The following is a 13,516-nucleotide window of genomic DNA, read 5'->3' as shown; positions in this document are numbered from 1 at the left end:
CAAGGCAGCGTGACTATTTCACCAGGAAATGTGGCTGGGATGCTCTGCCCGGGAGAGCATGTGACCTGGCCCCTACTCTGTCCACTGACCTGCAGGGTTGGGTTTCTTCTCCACTCTTACACCTGTACCAGCTCGAGCCCTGAGGGTCACTCCAGGGTATCTGGGTCCTATGTTCCCTGCATCCTAAGCAGCTTCAGGGACAGTTTAGAAAACAACAGCCCAGGGAGGCCCCAGGTTCAGAGGCCTGGCATAGCCCTGGGCTTCAGCAACACAAGAGGGGTTCTTTCACTCCTTAACATTCACCAGCCACCCCCACAGAGGACCAGGCCACAGTGGACAAAATATGGAACAGATCTGCATACCCAAAAGAACCTACTCCCTCCCCTCTCGGCTTTGGGAACTCATCCACCAGAAGTCTCACCAGAAGGCTATGGACCCAGAAAGTCAGAAGGAGAAAAGGAGCCCAAGTCTATCACTTTGACTAATTTTAAAATAAACCCTTAGGTTTAGAAGAGGCTCAGCAGAAAGCAGTCAGAAAGAGAGACAAGTTTTCCTCCAACTCCATATGCAGCTGAGAATAAACTTGCCTGGACTCCTTATCTTCCTGTCTGCAGCTCCTAGAGAGGCATATCCTGCCACATTTGTCCAGATGAAAAAAGCCTTCCTACTGGCAAATTCACAAAGTGTTCTCAATAGAAGGGAGGCTGGACTTTCCCACTAATCTCCAAGTTGTCAGGATTCTAAGAAGCACCAGCCAATATGGAAGCCCTCAGGGTCCCAACATGCATATTGCTGAAAGACTGAAATCCCTGTGCACCCCACCAGTGCTGGCCCTCAGTGGGTAAATGTTGAGGCAGGCTGGGATCCTCAAGATACAGGATCCCAGTGGGCAGAAAAGGGGGTCAGGGGAGTTCATCACATGGTGGGAGGCTGTGCCCTCAGTGTAATCTGAGGTAAATGCTCCATCCTAGAGTGTTCTGAAGAAAGGGTAATGCAGGTGTTGGGAAAAAAAGGTTTCCGAGTGAAGACATGGTAGGAGGTTGAGTCTGACTTATTTCAGGCTTTCACCTGTGCATGTCACAAAGTCTGAGCACCTACAAAGTTCCCTTGAAGTAATTAGTGATGATCAGAAGAAATCCACAGGGCTGATGGCAGAAGCCTGGCCTCCCTGGACACTCACATCAAAGGAATGTCCCAGTACTCCTATAACCCCAGAAGTGGCAGAGGACTTCCTCCTTAGGAGACTCAAGGCCTTGCCACTGACAGCGTCCCAGCCTAGGACTCAGGGACACCCTGCCCCTGCACCTAGCCTCTGCTAGGCTCCAGCCCAGTCCACTGGCTCTTCTCACTCACCTGTGTGAGGTGCGCATGTCCACAGGCCCATCTCCTACCAGCCCTTCGCCTGATCCTGTGGCCGTGGTCTCTGTTGTCCTCAGCAACCCCTGGGCTGGGCCTACACCTGACTCAGGCATCACCCTGGTGTCTCCGTCCACGGTCAGCTCTGATGGTGCTCTCTCCATTTTCATTTTCTTGCTCTCCACATCATCCTCCGTGAGGTCGGGGTCAAGGGCTCGCTTCTGACTGCGGGTTCGACATGCTTCTTCACTCATTCTGTATGTGAAAGGAAGGATACAACATCTGAACCAGGCACGGAGAAGCAGACCCTTTAAGAAAGTCTGGAGAATGGCTTTGTTTTCCTCACAGAAGAGGCTGGTTGGAGAAGGGACAAGAACAGGACCACACAAGTCCCTCCTAGACTTTCTTCACACCCTGAGGATGGCTGAGCAGAAGGTCCACAGGCCTCTGGGGTGTGGCAATTTCTGAGAAGACAAGGAGTCCAAATGGGAGGAAAGCAGTAACAGCTGTTACTGGGCAGGGTCCTTTTGTGGAAGAAGGGTGCCAATTGTGGGCCTGAAAACCAGCCCAGGGGCCTGGCACCTGTATTGCAATGATATATGGGAAACATGGACAGAGGTAACCTCAGGTGCTGTGTGCCTGAGCTCCCCTCCAGGGAGCTAGAAGTGAGAGTCACATTAAGCTCTTTGTTTGGCAGAGATACAATGAGCAGAATATAGACTGGTCCATCCCAACGTGCCACCACCATGGCCCTGTGGCATACACATATCTTGATTTAAAGAAAAGGGAAAACAAAAAACAAAACCGCTGAGTCAGTTTTTGATCCCATGACATCACTGGGCTCCACATGACCCTTCCTAGGATTCAGTCAGAGAGACAAAGCACGTTCTAGAAAACCAGTCTGAACCGGTTCCAGACAACACAGCTGAAGTGAAGTGTTGTTAACCCTAGCAGAGACAGGAGGACAGCTTGCTGGCATTCACAGCAGGGTCTAGAACAAGGCGTTCTTAAAGGTGCCTCTTAGAACCCAGGGCTTAACACTACACGACACCAGACTAGGTAAAGTCAGAGAGAACCCAGATTTCACTAAGGGCAGGAAAAAAAAAATCTGGCTGAGCTTTGGCAGGATTCAAGGAATGTTTTTTCATGGGACATCTGGCACCCAGAGTATAGTCCTGCAGAAAACCTCAGCTCACACCTCCAGGAGGCTTGATGGAGAAAACCCTCTGATTCTACATCCTTGATGGAAGGGTACCTCCTTCCAGATGCCTCAGTTCCCCCATGGGCAAATATGGTAGGGAAGGGCTGTCCTGGACAAAGTCAGTTCTGGAAGCCCTTTCCAAGTTCTGGGAGACTGGTGGCGTCATATCAAGGACGTGCTCCCATGGTCAAACCAGAGTATCATCTCTCTCTCCCCCTCTTCACAGACCCAAAAGGTTCCCTGCCCCATCTCAGAAGACTGAGGACCCAAGAGCTCCTATTCTGCACCCCTAGACAAGGCTGATGCTTTAACCCTAACATGACTCAGTCCAGAGTGGATTGCGATCATCTGCCCCCAACTCTCCCGTCACTCCAACCTACACCCCGCCACCCTCCCCCAGACGCCAGGGCACATCCCCCTCTTCCAACCCACCAGCACCTCTAGCCCCGCTGTTCCTCCAGCACAATAAACCCCGCCAAACCTGCTACAATCTGTCTGGTCTCCCTGTGAAAACCAACAAGTCACTGCCCTGGGGCGTCAGAACTGCCTGAAGCAGAGCTGCTGTGTTCTAGAACAAGTGAGGAGGCAGATTGGCAGCATCCTCAGACAGGATACAAGCACGCCCAGGCCTGGACAGGGAAAGATGGGAGCCTAGGACCTCTGACAAGAAAAGCATATGGGAATTGGGGGAACATTATGACTCTCAAGAGTGAAGCTCGAAGGGCAGTGGTGGCGCACACCTTTAATCCCCACACTCAAGGAGCAGAGGCAGGTGGATCTCTGTGAGTTCAAGGCCAGCCTCATCTACTACAGAGTGAGTTCCAAGACTGTCAGGGCTACACAGAGAAACCCTGTTTCAAAAGACAACAAGAGTAAAGCTCTATGCCTGGCTCTGCCCTCACACTCCACCACCACAACTCTGTTGCAGGCAGGCAGGGTTTTCCTAGGGCAGCCTCAGGCCTTAGCCTCAGAATCTCTTAGTTCATCTGAATACACTAGACACCCTATCTGAAGTCCACCTTTCCACCCCACTGTCTCGCTTCCTTGTTGCTAAGAAAGCACTAAGGAGCAGGGCAGTGGTGGAGCTACTTTAATCCCAGCACTCAGGAGGCAGAGGCAATTGGGTCTCTGTGAGTTCGAGGCCAGCCTGGTCTAAGAGCGAGTTCTCTAAAGCTACAGAGAAACCCTGCCTCGAAAACTCACAAATAAACACATAAACAAACAAGCAAATAAATAAGTGGCTGAGGAAAAGCAAGGGTCTAGCAGGAGTTGAGGAAACTGTTCTCTATGTTTCTTAGGACACCCCACACACAATCAAATGGAGATAGAGACAGTTACCCGCTCAGAACTAAAACAGGATCCAAGGAGTCCACCTTGAGCCGACCTCAGGATGGGCTGGGTGAAGGCAGGAGAGGGGATGCCTGGGATTTGCCTACCCACCTCCAGAAAGACAAGCAGAGCTGGAGGGGACAGCACCACACAGAGGTCCCAGGCAGGGTGTGCCCTCTCTACTAGGGGCTGAGCCTCCAAAGCTGTGTCCTTGAGGAGTGACCAATCCAGCCCACTGTGATATTCTGTGGTAAGAAGAGCCCTACCCCCCAAGGTCATCAGAACCAAGGTCTCCTTGGGACCAGTGCTACAGGCACAAAGTGGACAGGAAGAAACTAACCTCTTAGGAAACATTCTAAGAAGCAGAGAAAGGGGTAAATGAGGGTGTGTTTTAAAATTCCTAGGGGGAAAAAGAATGCTGCCCCAGAGTAACTACCACAGGCCTGTTGAGGGAATGGGTCTCACCAGCCACTGACTGCATGGCAGTAGCACAGGAAATGATGGTCACTGTAAGGGTAGAGATACAAAGGTCACAAGGGCCATCCAATTACCAAGGAGGGGGTTAGAACACTGAGAGCCAGAGTCTCCCTGCTCTCTCCCAACATCCAGGACTGGGCCTCATACCTGCACATGCAGCAATCCTAGCAACCACCAGTGGAGCCTGAAGGTTAGTGGGTAGGTGGAGTACTGCAAAGGGCTCCCTCAGCAAGAGTCCTACACAGGTGTCTCTGCCAGCCCTTGGACAAAGGGCTCGATCGAGTCCTTGTTGTATACCAAAAGTAGGTCTCTGAGGCAGCACAAACACCATTAACTGCTACCTAGAGGCTGCTTCCTTTCAGTAAAAATGTCACAACACAATTGAAGGGAGGACCTTGGGCAAGAAGCCAGCTCTAAGTCTAGTGCCAAAGGTCAAATGCAGCAGCTGGCCCCAGGACCTCTAAGAAGTCATCTAGAGCAAAGATACCCAACACAGGCTAAGGATGGCGGGCCAGTGACCATCCCCTGCTAATCTAATCCACAGACACAAGTAACAGTCTAACTGCCACACTAAAACACCGTGCAAATCAAGAAGGGCTTGGGGCCAGGCCAGCAGGTGCACATTCTGGGTATTGTGTAAGAGAATGAAGAGCTTCTCCAAGCTGAAACATCATGCCAAGACTCAACAGGCTAGATTCTGCTGTCCTGACTGTGGAAGCTCAACCTCAGCAATACTCCAAAATGTGAAACCCAGACATGAATGGAAGGCTGAAATAAGTGGGTAGAACATGGACAAAACTGACAGCTGATATCTGGAACCTGGAGAACCTTAGCCCCAAAGGAGGAGAGATGGAGGGAGGGAGTAAAGAAGGGAGAGGAGGAGGAAGAGAGAAACAAACACTTCCCTCTCCTTCCCTCAACGGCAGCCCTGGGCCTCTACTAGAGGAGCTGCTATCCTAGGGGCTGAGGGTTACTCCATGCACAGGAATGCACAGCTGGGCAAAGACTGAAATGGCCAAGGGTGTCAGGTGACAGGTCTGGGTAGTTAGGGTGAGCAGAGAGGCAGAGGCCAGGTGGGAAAGAGTGCATCAGAACTCAGTCTTGATGGAAATGTTCCAGATGGACTGTGGGGGAGGGGACAGGATTCCAGCAGGAAAGAATGATGACACAGAAGACAGAGGTCTGCCTTGCTCTAAAGAACCAACTGGCCGGCGTTTGAGGCCAGCCTGGTCTACAAGAGCTAGTAGTTCCAGGACAGGCTCCAAAGTTACAGAGAAACCCTGTCTCAAAGAAAGAAAAAAAAAAAAGAACTGGCTGGTGGTGTGCTCTGAAGTTTTGCTAAGTACCAATGAGGGAAGGGGGCTACTCTGGTTTATAAGGTTCTATCCAAGCAATGGAAATGGGGAAGGAAAAATAAAGACTACAATTTAATGCAGTGGAACCTCCTTTAGGGCAGCTTTTAGCCCAGGAGTCTGAGGACATCACTTCCTATCTGGAAGAAAGCAGGCCTTATAAAGCAACTGCACAGATCAAACAATGACAAGGACAAGGACACACAGAGTCAATCATAAGGCAAAGAAGTCCTGCTGGCCAGTTCCTCCTGGCCTGCAGCTAGCACTCTCCAGAGAGTTGTGACCCATGCTGGAGACCAGATCACCCCTATCAGCAACTGGGGTTTGGGAGCCTTGTCCACTCTGACCACATGGCACAGTCACTAGACAGCCATGCCCCAAGCATGTGGTGGGGGAGGTAAGGGAGAAGACAGCTAAGTTGTAACAGGCAGGTCTCTCTCCTCCAAAGCAGAATAGACACTCAGACCTGCCTGGTGGGCCCCAGTCACTTCCTGCCACACGTCCAAATGAGAGTGGCTGGGACTCTTCAGGAAGGAATTCAGACCCAAAAGCCCAAGTCTCAACCTTTAAATACTGTCAGGCCTATGTGAGGCCAAGTAAAAAGGAGCCAATTCAACATAGGAGACAAAAAAGTGATCCATGGCAAAGGATAGAGTGGAGGCTCGTTTCCCCACCCCGCCTCACCAAGATATGGGAAAGACATGAAGTAGGATACTGAAAACAGATTGAAGGAGAAAAATTCAAGTTACTAAGTAATAGTATGTACACAGAGTTTTAAAATGCTTACCTTACCAGTAGTCTCTCATCCCAATCTCAAAAGAACTGAGACATGAGAATTGTTTTGAGCGTGAGACCAGCCTGAACTATAGGGTAAACTCCATGGCTACCAGGGCTATATAGAAGATCCTGTCTCAAAAACCCAAACAGCTTTATCTACCGAGGGTAAGAAAGACCCGAAAGCAACTACTCAGATGAAAACTGCAGCTGTTTCCTGGACACCGGGAAGCTCTGGAGAGTGGCTCAGAGCATCCTTGCCCTGAGATGTGCTCCTGCAACACTGGACTTCCAAGAGCAGCCACACTGTAGTTTAAGTTTTTGTTTTTTGGTTTGTTTTTAATGTTTTAAGATTTATTACAGCTGGGCAGTGATGGTACACACCTTTAATCCCAGCACTTTGGAGGCAGAGGCAGGCAGATCTCTGAGTTTGAGGCTAGCCTGGTCTACAAAGCAAGTTCCAGGACAGCCAGGGAGAGAGAGACTGATTTATTCCTTATATTAATTACATACACAGGCGTGTGTCTGTGAACATGTGAGTAAAGTGCTCTAGAAGTTCAGAGGCCAGAAGAGAGAATGATTCTTAGGTACAGGTGAGCTGCCATGTGGGTACTGGGTACTGACATAGATACTCTCAATATTCTTAACAACCGAGCCATCTCTCCAGTGCAAAAAGTAAAAAGTTCACAGTAATTATATACACTTTTTTTTTTTTGGAGACAAGGTCTCTAACTATGTAGCCCAGCTTGGCCTTGAATTCAGAAATAAATCTTCCTATGCTCACAGAGTGCTGAGATTAAAGGCATGAACCATTACGTCAGGCACTTAAAAAAATTAGTATTTTATCTACATGAGTGTTTTGACTCATATGTTTGTATGTGTATTGTGCCAGCCTGAGAAGTCAGATGAAGGTGCCAGATACCTTGGAACTTGAGATCTAGAGCTATGAATGGTTGTAAGCAACCACATGGGTGTGGGGACAGAATTCAGATCTTCTTGAAGAGCAACAAATGCCCCAACAAATGCCCCTCTGAGCCCCAAGTCACCATTCCTCCCAAATTATACATGCATACTGTGGCCCATGCCTACATATATGACATAATGAGTAAGTCAAATGAAGTCATGAAAGCCCAACAGCCTGTCCTAGGCCTTCAAAGTCCCAAGGAGGAGATGATGAGACCAGAACCTCTCCTGCAGAATCCCTGTGACTTGCAACAGGAGGCTCACACTGGCCCTTGCCAAATGGCCTTACCCAAATACCTCACTTAGGCTAGGGCTCATCAGATGCCAAACACCCAGAGCCTCACAAGCTGAGGACAGATGTGTCTCCTCAATACGGTGATAGGTACCAAATTCTAGGTGGGCCTAGTGGTCAATTTCCCACTGTCTCCTTTCCCCAATACTGACCTGCAGTAGCAACCTCTGCTGCATGGTAAAAAAGGCACATAAACCACAGTTGTACTGACGTCTTCACAATCAGGCAATGCCTTACCCCTACTGTACACACATGACACCAGGAAGGTGGAGCAGCCACTCTGAATGAAACAAAGGCTCCCTATGTAGTGATCAGTGAAGAGGCCACTGACGCCATGGGGTAGTCAGACCAGGGGAAACTCCAGCACCAAAGAGTGACTGAAGGATTTCACATAAAGGTGGTTTATAAAAAGGTAGGCAACAGCAACTCAAATGTACTTTGTCTCTGCAAGAGACAGTGTCCTTGGTGTGCCTCTAGCTTGGCAAGGGGAAAACACAGACAGACACACACAGCCCAGAAGGCACTAAATGAATGAGCATATGTGGGCTTCTCTCTGGGGTTGGTGCTGACAGGATCCTTGGGCCTCATCCACTCAGTGTTTCCTTTGGTGTTAACATGAAGTCAGGGTTTTCTTCCTAACACCCAGCATCCCCAGTTTAGCTCCACCAACCACCTGTAAGGTTGAATGTGATGACCATCCCCCAGTTTACAAGAGCAAACCTGAGATTTAGCCGGGTGAGGTAGGTAGGAGTAACCTAGAGAATAGGAGGATACTAGATCTGCAGTCTGTACTGCTCTAGGCAGAGTCCCACAGAAAGCACACCTCAAATCAACCCTGCAGGTTCTAGGGACCTGGAACACCTTAGGGGTGAGCACACATCAAGCTGGACATGTTCTACTGGGGCATGCAAACACAAAGTATTTCAACTCCACTGAGCGTGTGAGGCATACCTACAGTTACAGTGTTCCTCTTACAATGTAAAATTGTAAAATACAAAGTGTAAGCCACTTACAATGTGAAATCAGGCAGGAAAAACATAGGCCTATGGGCAAAAAAAGTCAAAGACACTACCTTTCAGAACTCCACTCAAATGACAGAAAACATGGGGACCCATTTAATAAGACAAATGGGCTACAAGAGCTAAGTCCCATACTCATGTCACAGGGAATCTAACTCTTGCCTTGGGGAGACCTGAGCTTGTGTCATGGTGGGCTATGGGATCCAAGGACAGGATGGGCATGAGCACTATAGCACTGCTGGCTCTGTGCTGGGTACTTGGAAGTAAGTTTCATTGAGAGCTATTCTGGACTGCAGGAGCAGCCCAGCACCTCTGGTGTCTGTGAGAGGACTCTGTCCTGAGGTCCTGACTATACATATTCCAGTGAGTATGGCTGTATCCAAATAAAACTGTGTACCATGATGAGCCACAGCCTTCTGGCCACCTAGACTAGTGTTTCTCCCAGACAAAACTACACAGAGAACAGAAACAGCAGTGCAGCTCCAGGATCCCTTAACAGAGTGGCTAACAGCCTGCTTTCCCAGTCCCACCCCAGAGTACATCTGCAGAGGGTTCAGAAAAGACATGCAACCAGCAAATTCAAACCAAACCCAGGACCCAAGGTTTAATTAAGTCTCTGAACCTCACACACGTAGAACTCTAAAGGGCAGAGGCCCCTCAGACAAGGAAGTGACATGCTACAAATTCAACTTCAGACAAAAATGAAACTTTAACCTAGTTCCAGTGCAGAGCCCAGCCAAAGGCTCTAGGGATGACTCTGAGAGCATCTGGGAAGACAGTAAAACCTGAATATACTACAGCCAAGGGTCTGGAGGCCTATGGCCCATGGAGGCCCTGTGGCAAGATGAAGCTACAAGATCAGGACATGTCTCCAGGGTATCTAAAACTCAGAAGGGATCATGTGTACCAGTGAAACCCTAAGATTATCAGGTATGGGGGTGAGGGGGAACCGACACCAAGAGGATGAGGAACCATGATGGCTTCCACTCACTGAAAGGTCCTGAGGGAAAGACAGAGGTCCCAGAAGGAAGTCACTGCCTCAAGTCTACACTGGGTACAGTCAGCCCTGGTGCCCTCCTCAGAACTCTTAGACCTACCTAGTTAAGTAACAGCACTCCACTCTAAATCTAGTGAGCACTTTGCCCAGTGTGTGAGGACAATAGTCACTAGGAGATAGACTCTTAAAAAAAAAAAAAAAAAACAGACATATGATCCACAGGTGCTTCTGTCCCGTGGGGTAGGCTGGGTGTGCTTCCACAGCTACCTGTCAGCCTCCAATGATGACCTGAAGACTCCCAGAACCTGACCAAGGAGCACTCACTACATCTAGACACCAAAAGTGACAAGAAGATGTCCATCTGAAGAGCATCAGACTCCACAGGACAGAGAGAAACATCCTCAGCTCTTGAAAGCCTACTTAGCGGCACATTAACCAGCCTTGCTCAACATGCACAAACACATATTGTATGCACTCCAGATACTTATTAGTATGTACACAAACATGTGGCATCTCAAGAGTCCTCAGATACCCCAGCATGTCTGACTGTGGCCAGGCTAGGAGTGGTCCCACAAGGGTACCCGATCTCAAGCTGTGTCCAGTGCTGGCCGCCTGCAGCCCAGGGAGAGGGATGTGTTGCTGCTCAGCACAGCAATGTGAAGGAACACTCAGTGCTTGTAGTGTGACCCAAGACCACAGTTATCACTTTAGCAAGACTGCTAGCACCATGAAATGGAGCCCATAACCCTTACAAGCAGGCCAACACTCCTGTAGGACTAATCCTTCATCAATCCTCCAGCCTGATCTTTCATCCATGTTGTTGCCTAGGACAGATCATTTTGCACAAGAAAGCCTCCAGGATGGGGGTGGGGCTGGAGAGATGGCTCAGTAGTTAAGAGCACTGGCTGCTCTTCCAGAGGGCCCTGGTTCCAAAAAAAAAAAAAAAATTCCCAGCACCCACATGGCAGCTCACATCTGTCTGTAACTCCAGTTTCAGGGAAACCAACACCCTCACACAGAAATACATACAAATGCTCATTAAAAAAAAAAAAAAAAAGTCTTCAAAGGTTCAGAAAAAACATTCCCAAAAAAGACACACTGAGCAAAAGCGAAGAACCAAGATGTGTCCCATATAGTAAAAAAACAAAAAATTTGTGTCCCATATCCCTTTCACAGAGGCACCCTCTGCCACAGTGGTACTGCTGACTGCAGCTCCCCCCTGTAGGAGGCCCAGGGTGGGGATTGGAGATTTGAAGCCACAGTCATGACAAAGAAAAATTAGGTCAGAACCCTCACGTCTTTACAGCCTGTGGGCAGCCAACTCCCCCTACACACATCTGCAGCCACCTCCAGCCCACAGAGCTGAACTGTCTGTCACGTGAGCTGTCACAGGGACAGTAATCAAAGAACTGCGTCTTCAGCCCGGAAGGTGGTGGGGCACACCTTTAGTCCCAGAGCTCCGGAGGCAGCTGGATCTCTGAGTTCAAGGTCAGCCTGGTCTTCCAGAACAGCCAAGGCTACACTGAGAAACCTGTCTCAAAACAAAACAAACAACAAAAGTATATTCTTAGTGAGATCATGCTGAGGAAAATGTAGCCATCCTGGCCTTGGCTAAAAAGTCTGTAGTCTCTGTGGCTTCCACCATTCCATATCTCACACCCCACCACCCCAAACGGAAAAGCTAGCTCTGCACACCTGCTCCTGCCCACAGGGTTCTTCCCCCAGATCTCAGCGGTACCTGCAGTTTCTGTCTGTGTGCTCATTTGTTATATGCTCCCACACACCTTCCTGACAGGAGACACCTCTGTGTCACCAGGGCCCAGTACTAGAATGGACACACACTCCCTAAACAAACCAGAAAAAGAACTAGAGGCAAGCTTGCTTCCTCTCACTCCCCTCCTATAAACTAAGCCAGAGTCTTCATGCCAAGAAAGAAGATAACAATTGAAAGCTCACAGAAGCTAGAAGGCCATACAACACTTCTGCATCCCAGCCTGAACAGCAGACCAAGGCATCTCAAAACACCAAGCCAGGCATAGTGGATTACCACACAGGTAATCCCAGCACTGGGGAGTCTGAAAAAGGAGGAGTGCTGTGAGTTCAAATCCAGCTTGGTCTACGGAGTGAGTTAGAGGGAAGCCAGGGCTACACAGAGAAACCCTGTCTCAAAAATTATCCTCCCTCAAAAAAAGCAAAAACCAGAAACAACTCAAAATGGATCAAAGACCTAACTAAGTCAATAGAATCTTAAAAGAAACCACAAGTCAAACTTCCTATCCTTGGAGTTGGCAACAGGTTCTCACACATCTAACCAAAAAGTATTAACAGCACTGGGTAGAGGTAGCGCACACCTTTGATCCTAGCACTTGGGAGGCAGAGGCAGGCGAATCTCTGTGATTTAGAAAAGAGCCTGGTCTGGTCGACAAAGAGAGTTCCAGGATAGCCAGGGCTACACAGAGAAACCTTGTCTCAAACAAACAAACAAACAAACAAAATACCAATGGTGAAACAGACAAAAATCTCCTGATGAGGGCCTGATGTCCAGAACATCTTACAGACAGGAAAATTTCTTATGGCTGTGAACAGTCAAGGGAGCTTACTTAGAATGTCCGGGTTCACAACAGCCCCCTACCCCCACATCAAGGAAGAACATAATGACAAGTCAATTCAAAAACCGGGAGAACACTTGACTAGACATTTCTTGCAGCCATGCAAATGACTAACAGACAGCTCACGACGACTACGTCTGCATATGTCTGGGAACTCCAGCTCCAGGGAGTTGCCCTTTTCTGACCTTGAACACCAACCCACACAGGACGTGTGGGCACATACAGATAAAAAAATAAAAAATAAAAATTTTAAATGTTCTGGAATTGGGAAGAAAAACACAATACTGTGACTATACTAATGCCACCAGATATCACACTTTAAAATAGTGACAATGTCAATTTTTCTTACATGCTATTACCTGAGTGGTTTTTATTTTGTATTTGGAGGGTCTCAACCCCAAGGGCTGCAGTTGTCTGGGCCTGGTGACCAAAAACACAAGCCGGTTCTTAAGTAAAGATGTTTAATAAGTACAGCTCCAGAGTCCGAAGTCACCATGTCAGCCATGGCAGTTCTCAGGAGAACCCAGAAAACCACAGCAGTTTACTACACAAATGGGATTATGAGCCTGTCTCAGTAAAAGTGCCACCTATAGAACATGGGGCAACATACTCTTGACCACCCATGCTGGGAGTAGGGTGGGGGTGGCTGTGGTCTTCTGTAGATCCTGTCAAAAGAAAGAAGACAGACAGACAGACAGACAGACAGACAGACAGAAAGAAAGAAAGAAAGAAAGAAAGAAAGAAAGAAAGAAAGAAGCCAAGCTATGGTGGCACATGCCTTTAATCCCAGCACTCAGAAGGCAGAGGCAGGCCTCCAAGTTTGAGGCCATCCTGGTCTGATGGAGGAGTTAATTTCATTGGTTAATAAGGAAACTGCCTTGGCCCATTTGATAGGTCAGCCCTTAGGTGGGTAGAGTAGACAGAAAAGAATGCTGGGTAGAAATGCTGGGTAGAAGGAAGTGAGGTAAGACGCCTCAGACAGACTCGATAAGCTCCAGCCCAAGATGGACGTACACTAGAGTCCTTTCCGGTAAGCCACCACTTCGTGGTGCTACACAGATTAGAAATGGGTTAGTCAAGATGTGAGAGCCAAGAAGGGAGGGAGGGAGGGAGGGAGGGGAGGAAGGGGAGGAAGGGGAGGAAGGGG

At 48.8% G+C, this 13,516-nt stretch overlaps 1 protein-coding gene across 7 annotated transcripts in view; it reads right to left on the bottom strand.

Annotated features, from left to right (window-relative positions):
- The window catches only part of Gatad2a (GATA zinc finger domain containing 2A), an 80,125-nt gene that overhangs the window by 25,331 nt on the left and 41,278 nt on the right, over positions 1-13,516 (bottom strand). For all 7 annotated transcript variants that reach the window (XM_050131692.1, XM_050131690.1, XM_050131688.1 and 4 more), the window contains one exon: positions 1,354-1,611. In XM_050131692.1, the coding sequence (XP_049987649.1) occupies positions 1,354-1,610 (257 nt within the window). In that variant the 5' untranslated portion in view covers position 1,611. The remainder of the gene's footprint in view (positions 1-1,353; positions 1,612-13,516) is intronic.

The sequence above is a fragment of the Alexandromys fortis genome, unplaced genomic scaffold (genome assembly GCF_014885135.2).
Source record: "Alexandromys fortis isolate MF-2015 unplaced genomic scaffold, M_Fortis_MF-2015_v1.1 scaffold_376, whole genome shotgun sequence".
In the NCBI taxonomy this organism is placed as follows: domain Eukaryota; kingdom Metazoa; phylum Chordata; class Mammalia; order Rodentia; family Cricetidae; genus Alexandromys; species Alexandromys fortis.
This window is presented reverse-complemented; position numbering and strand designations above follow the sequence as displayed.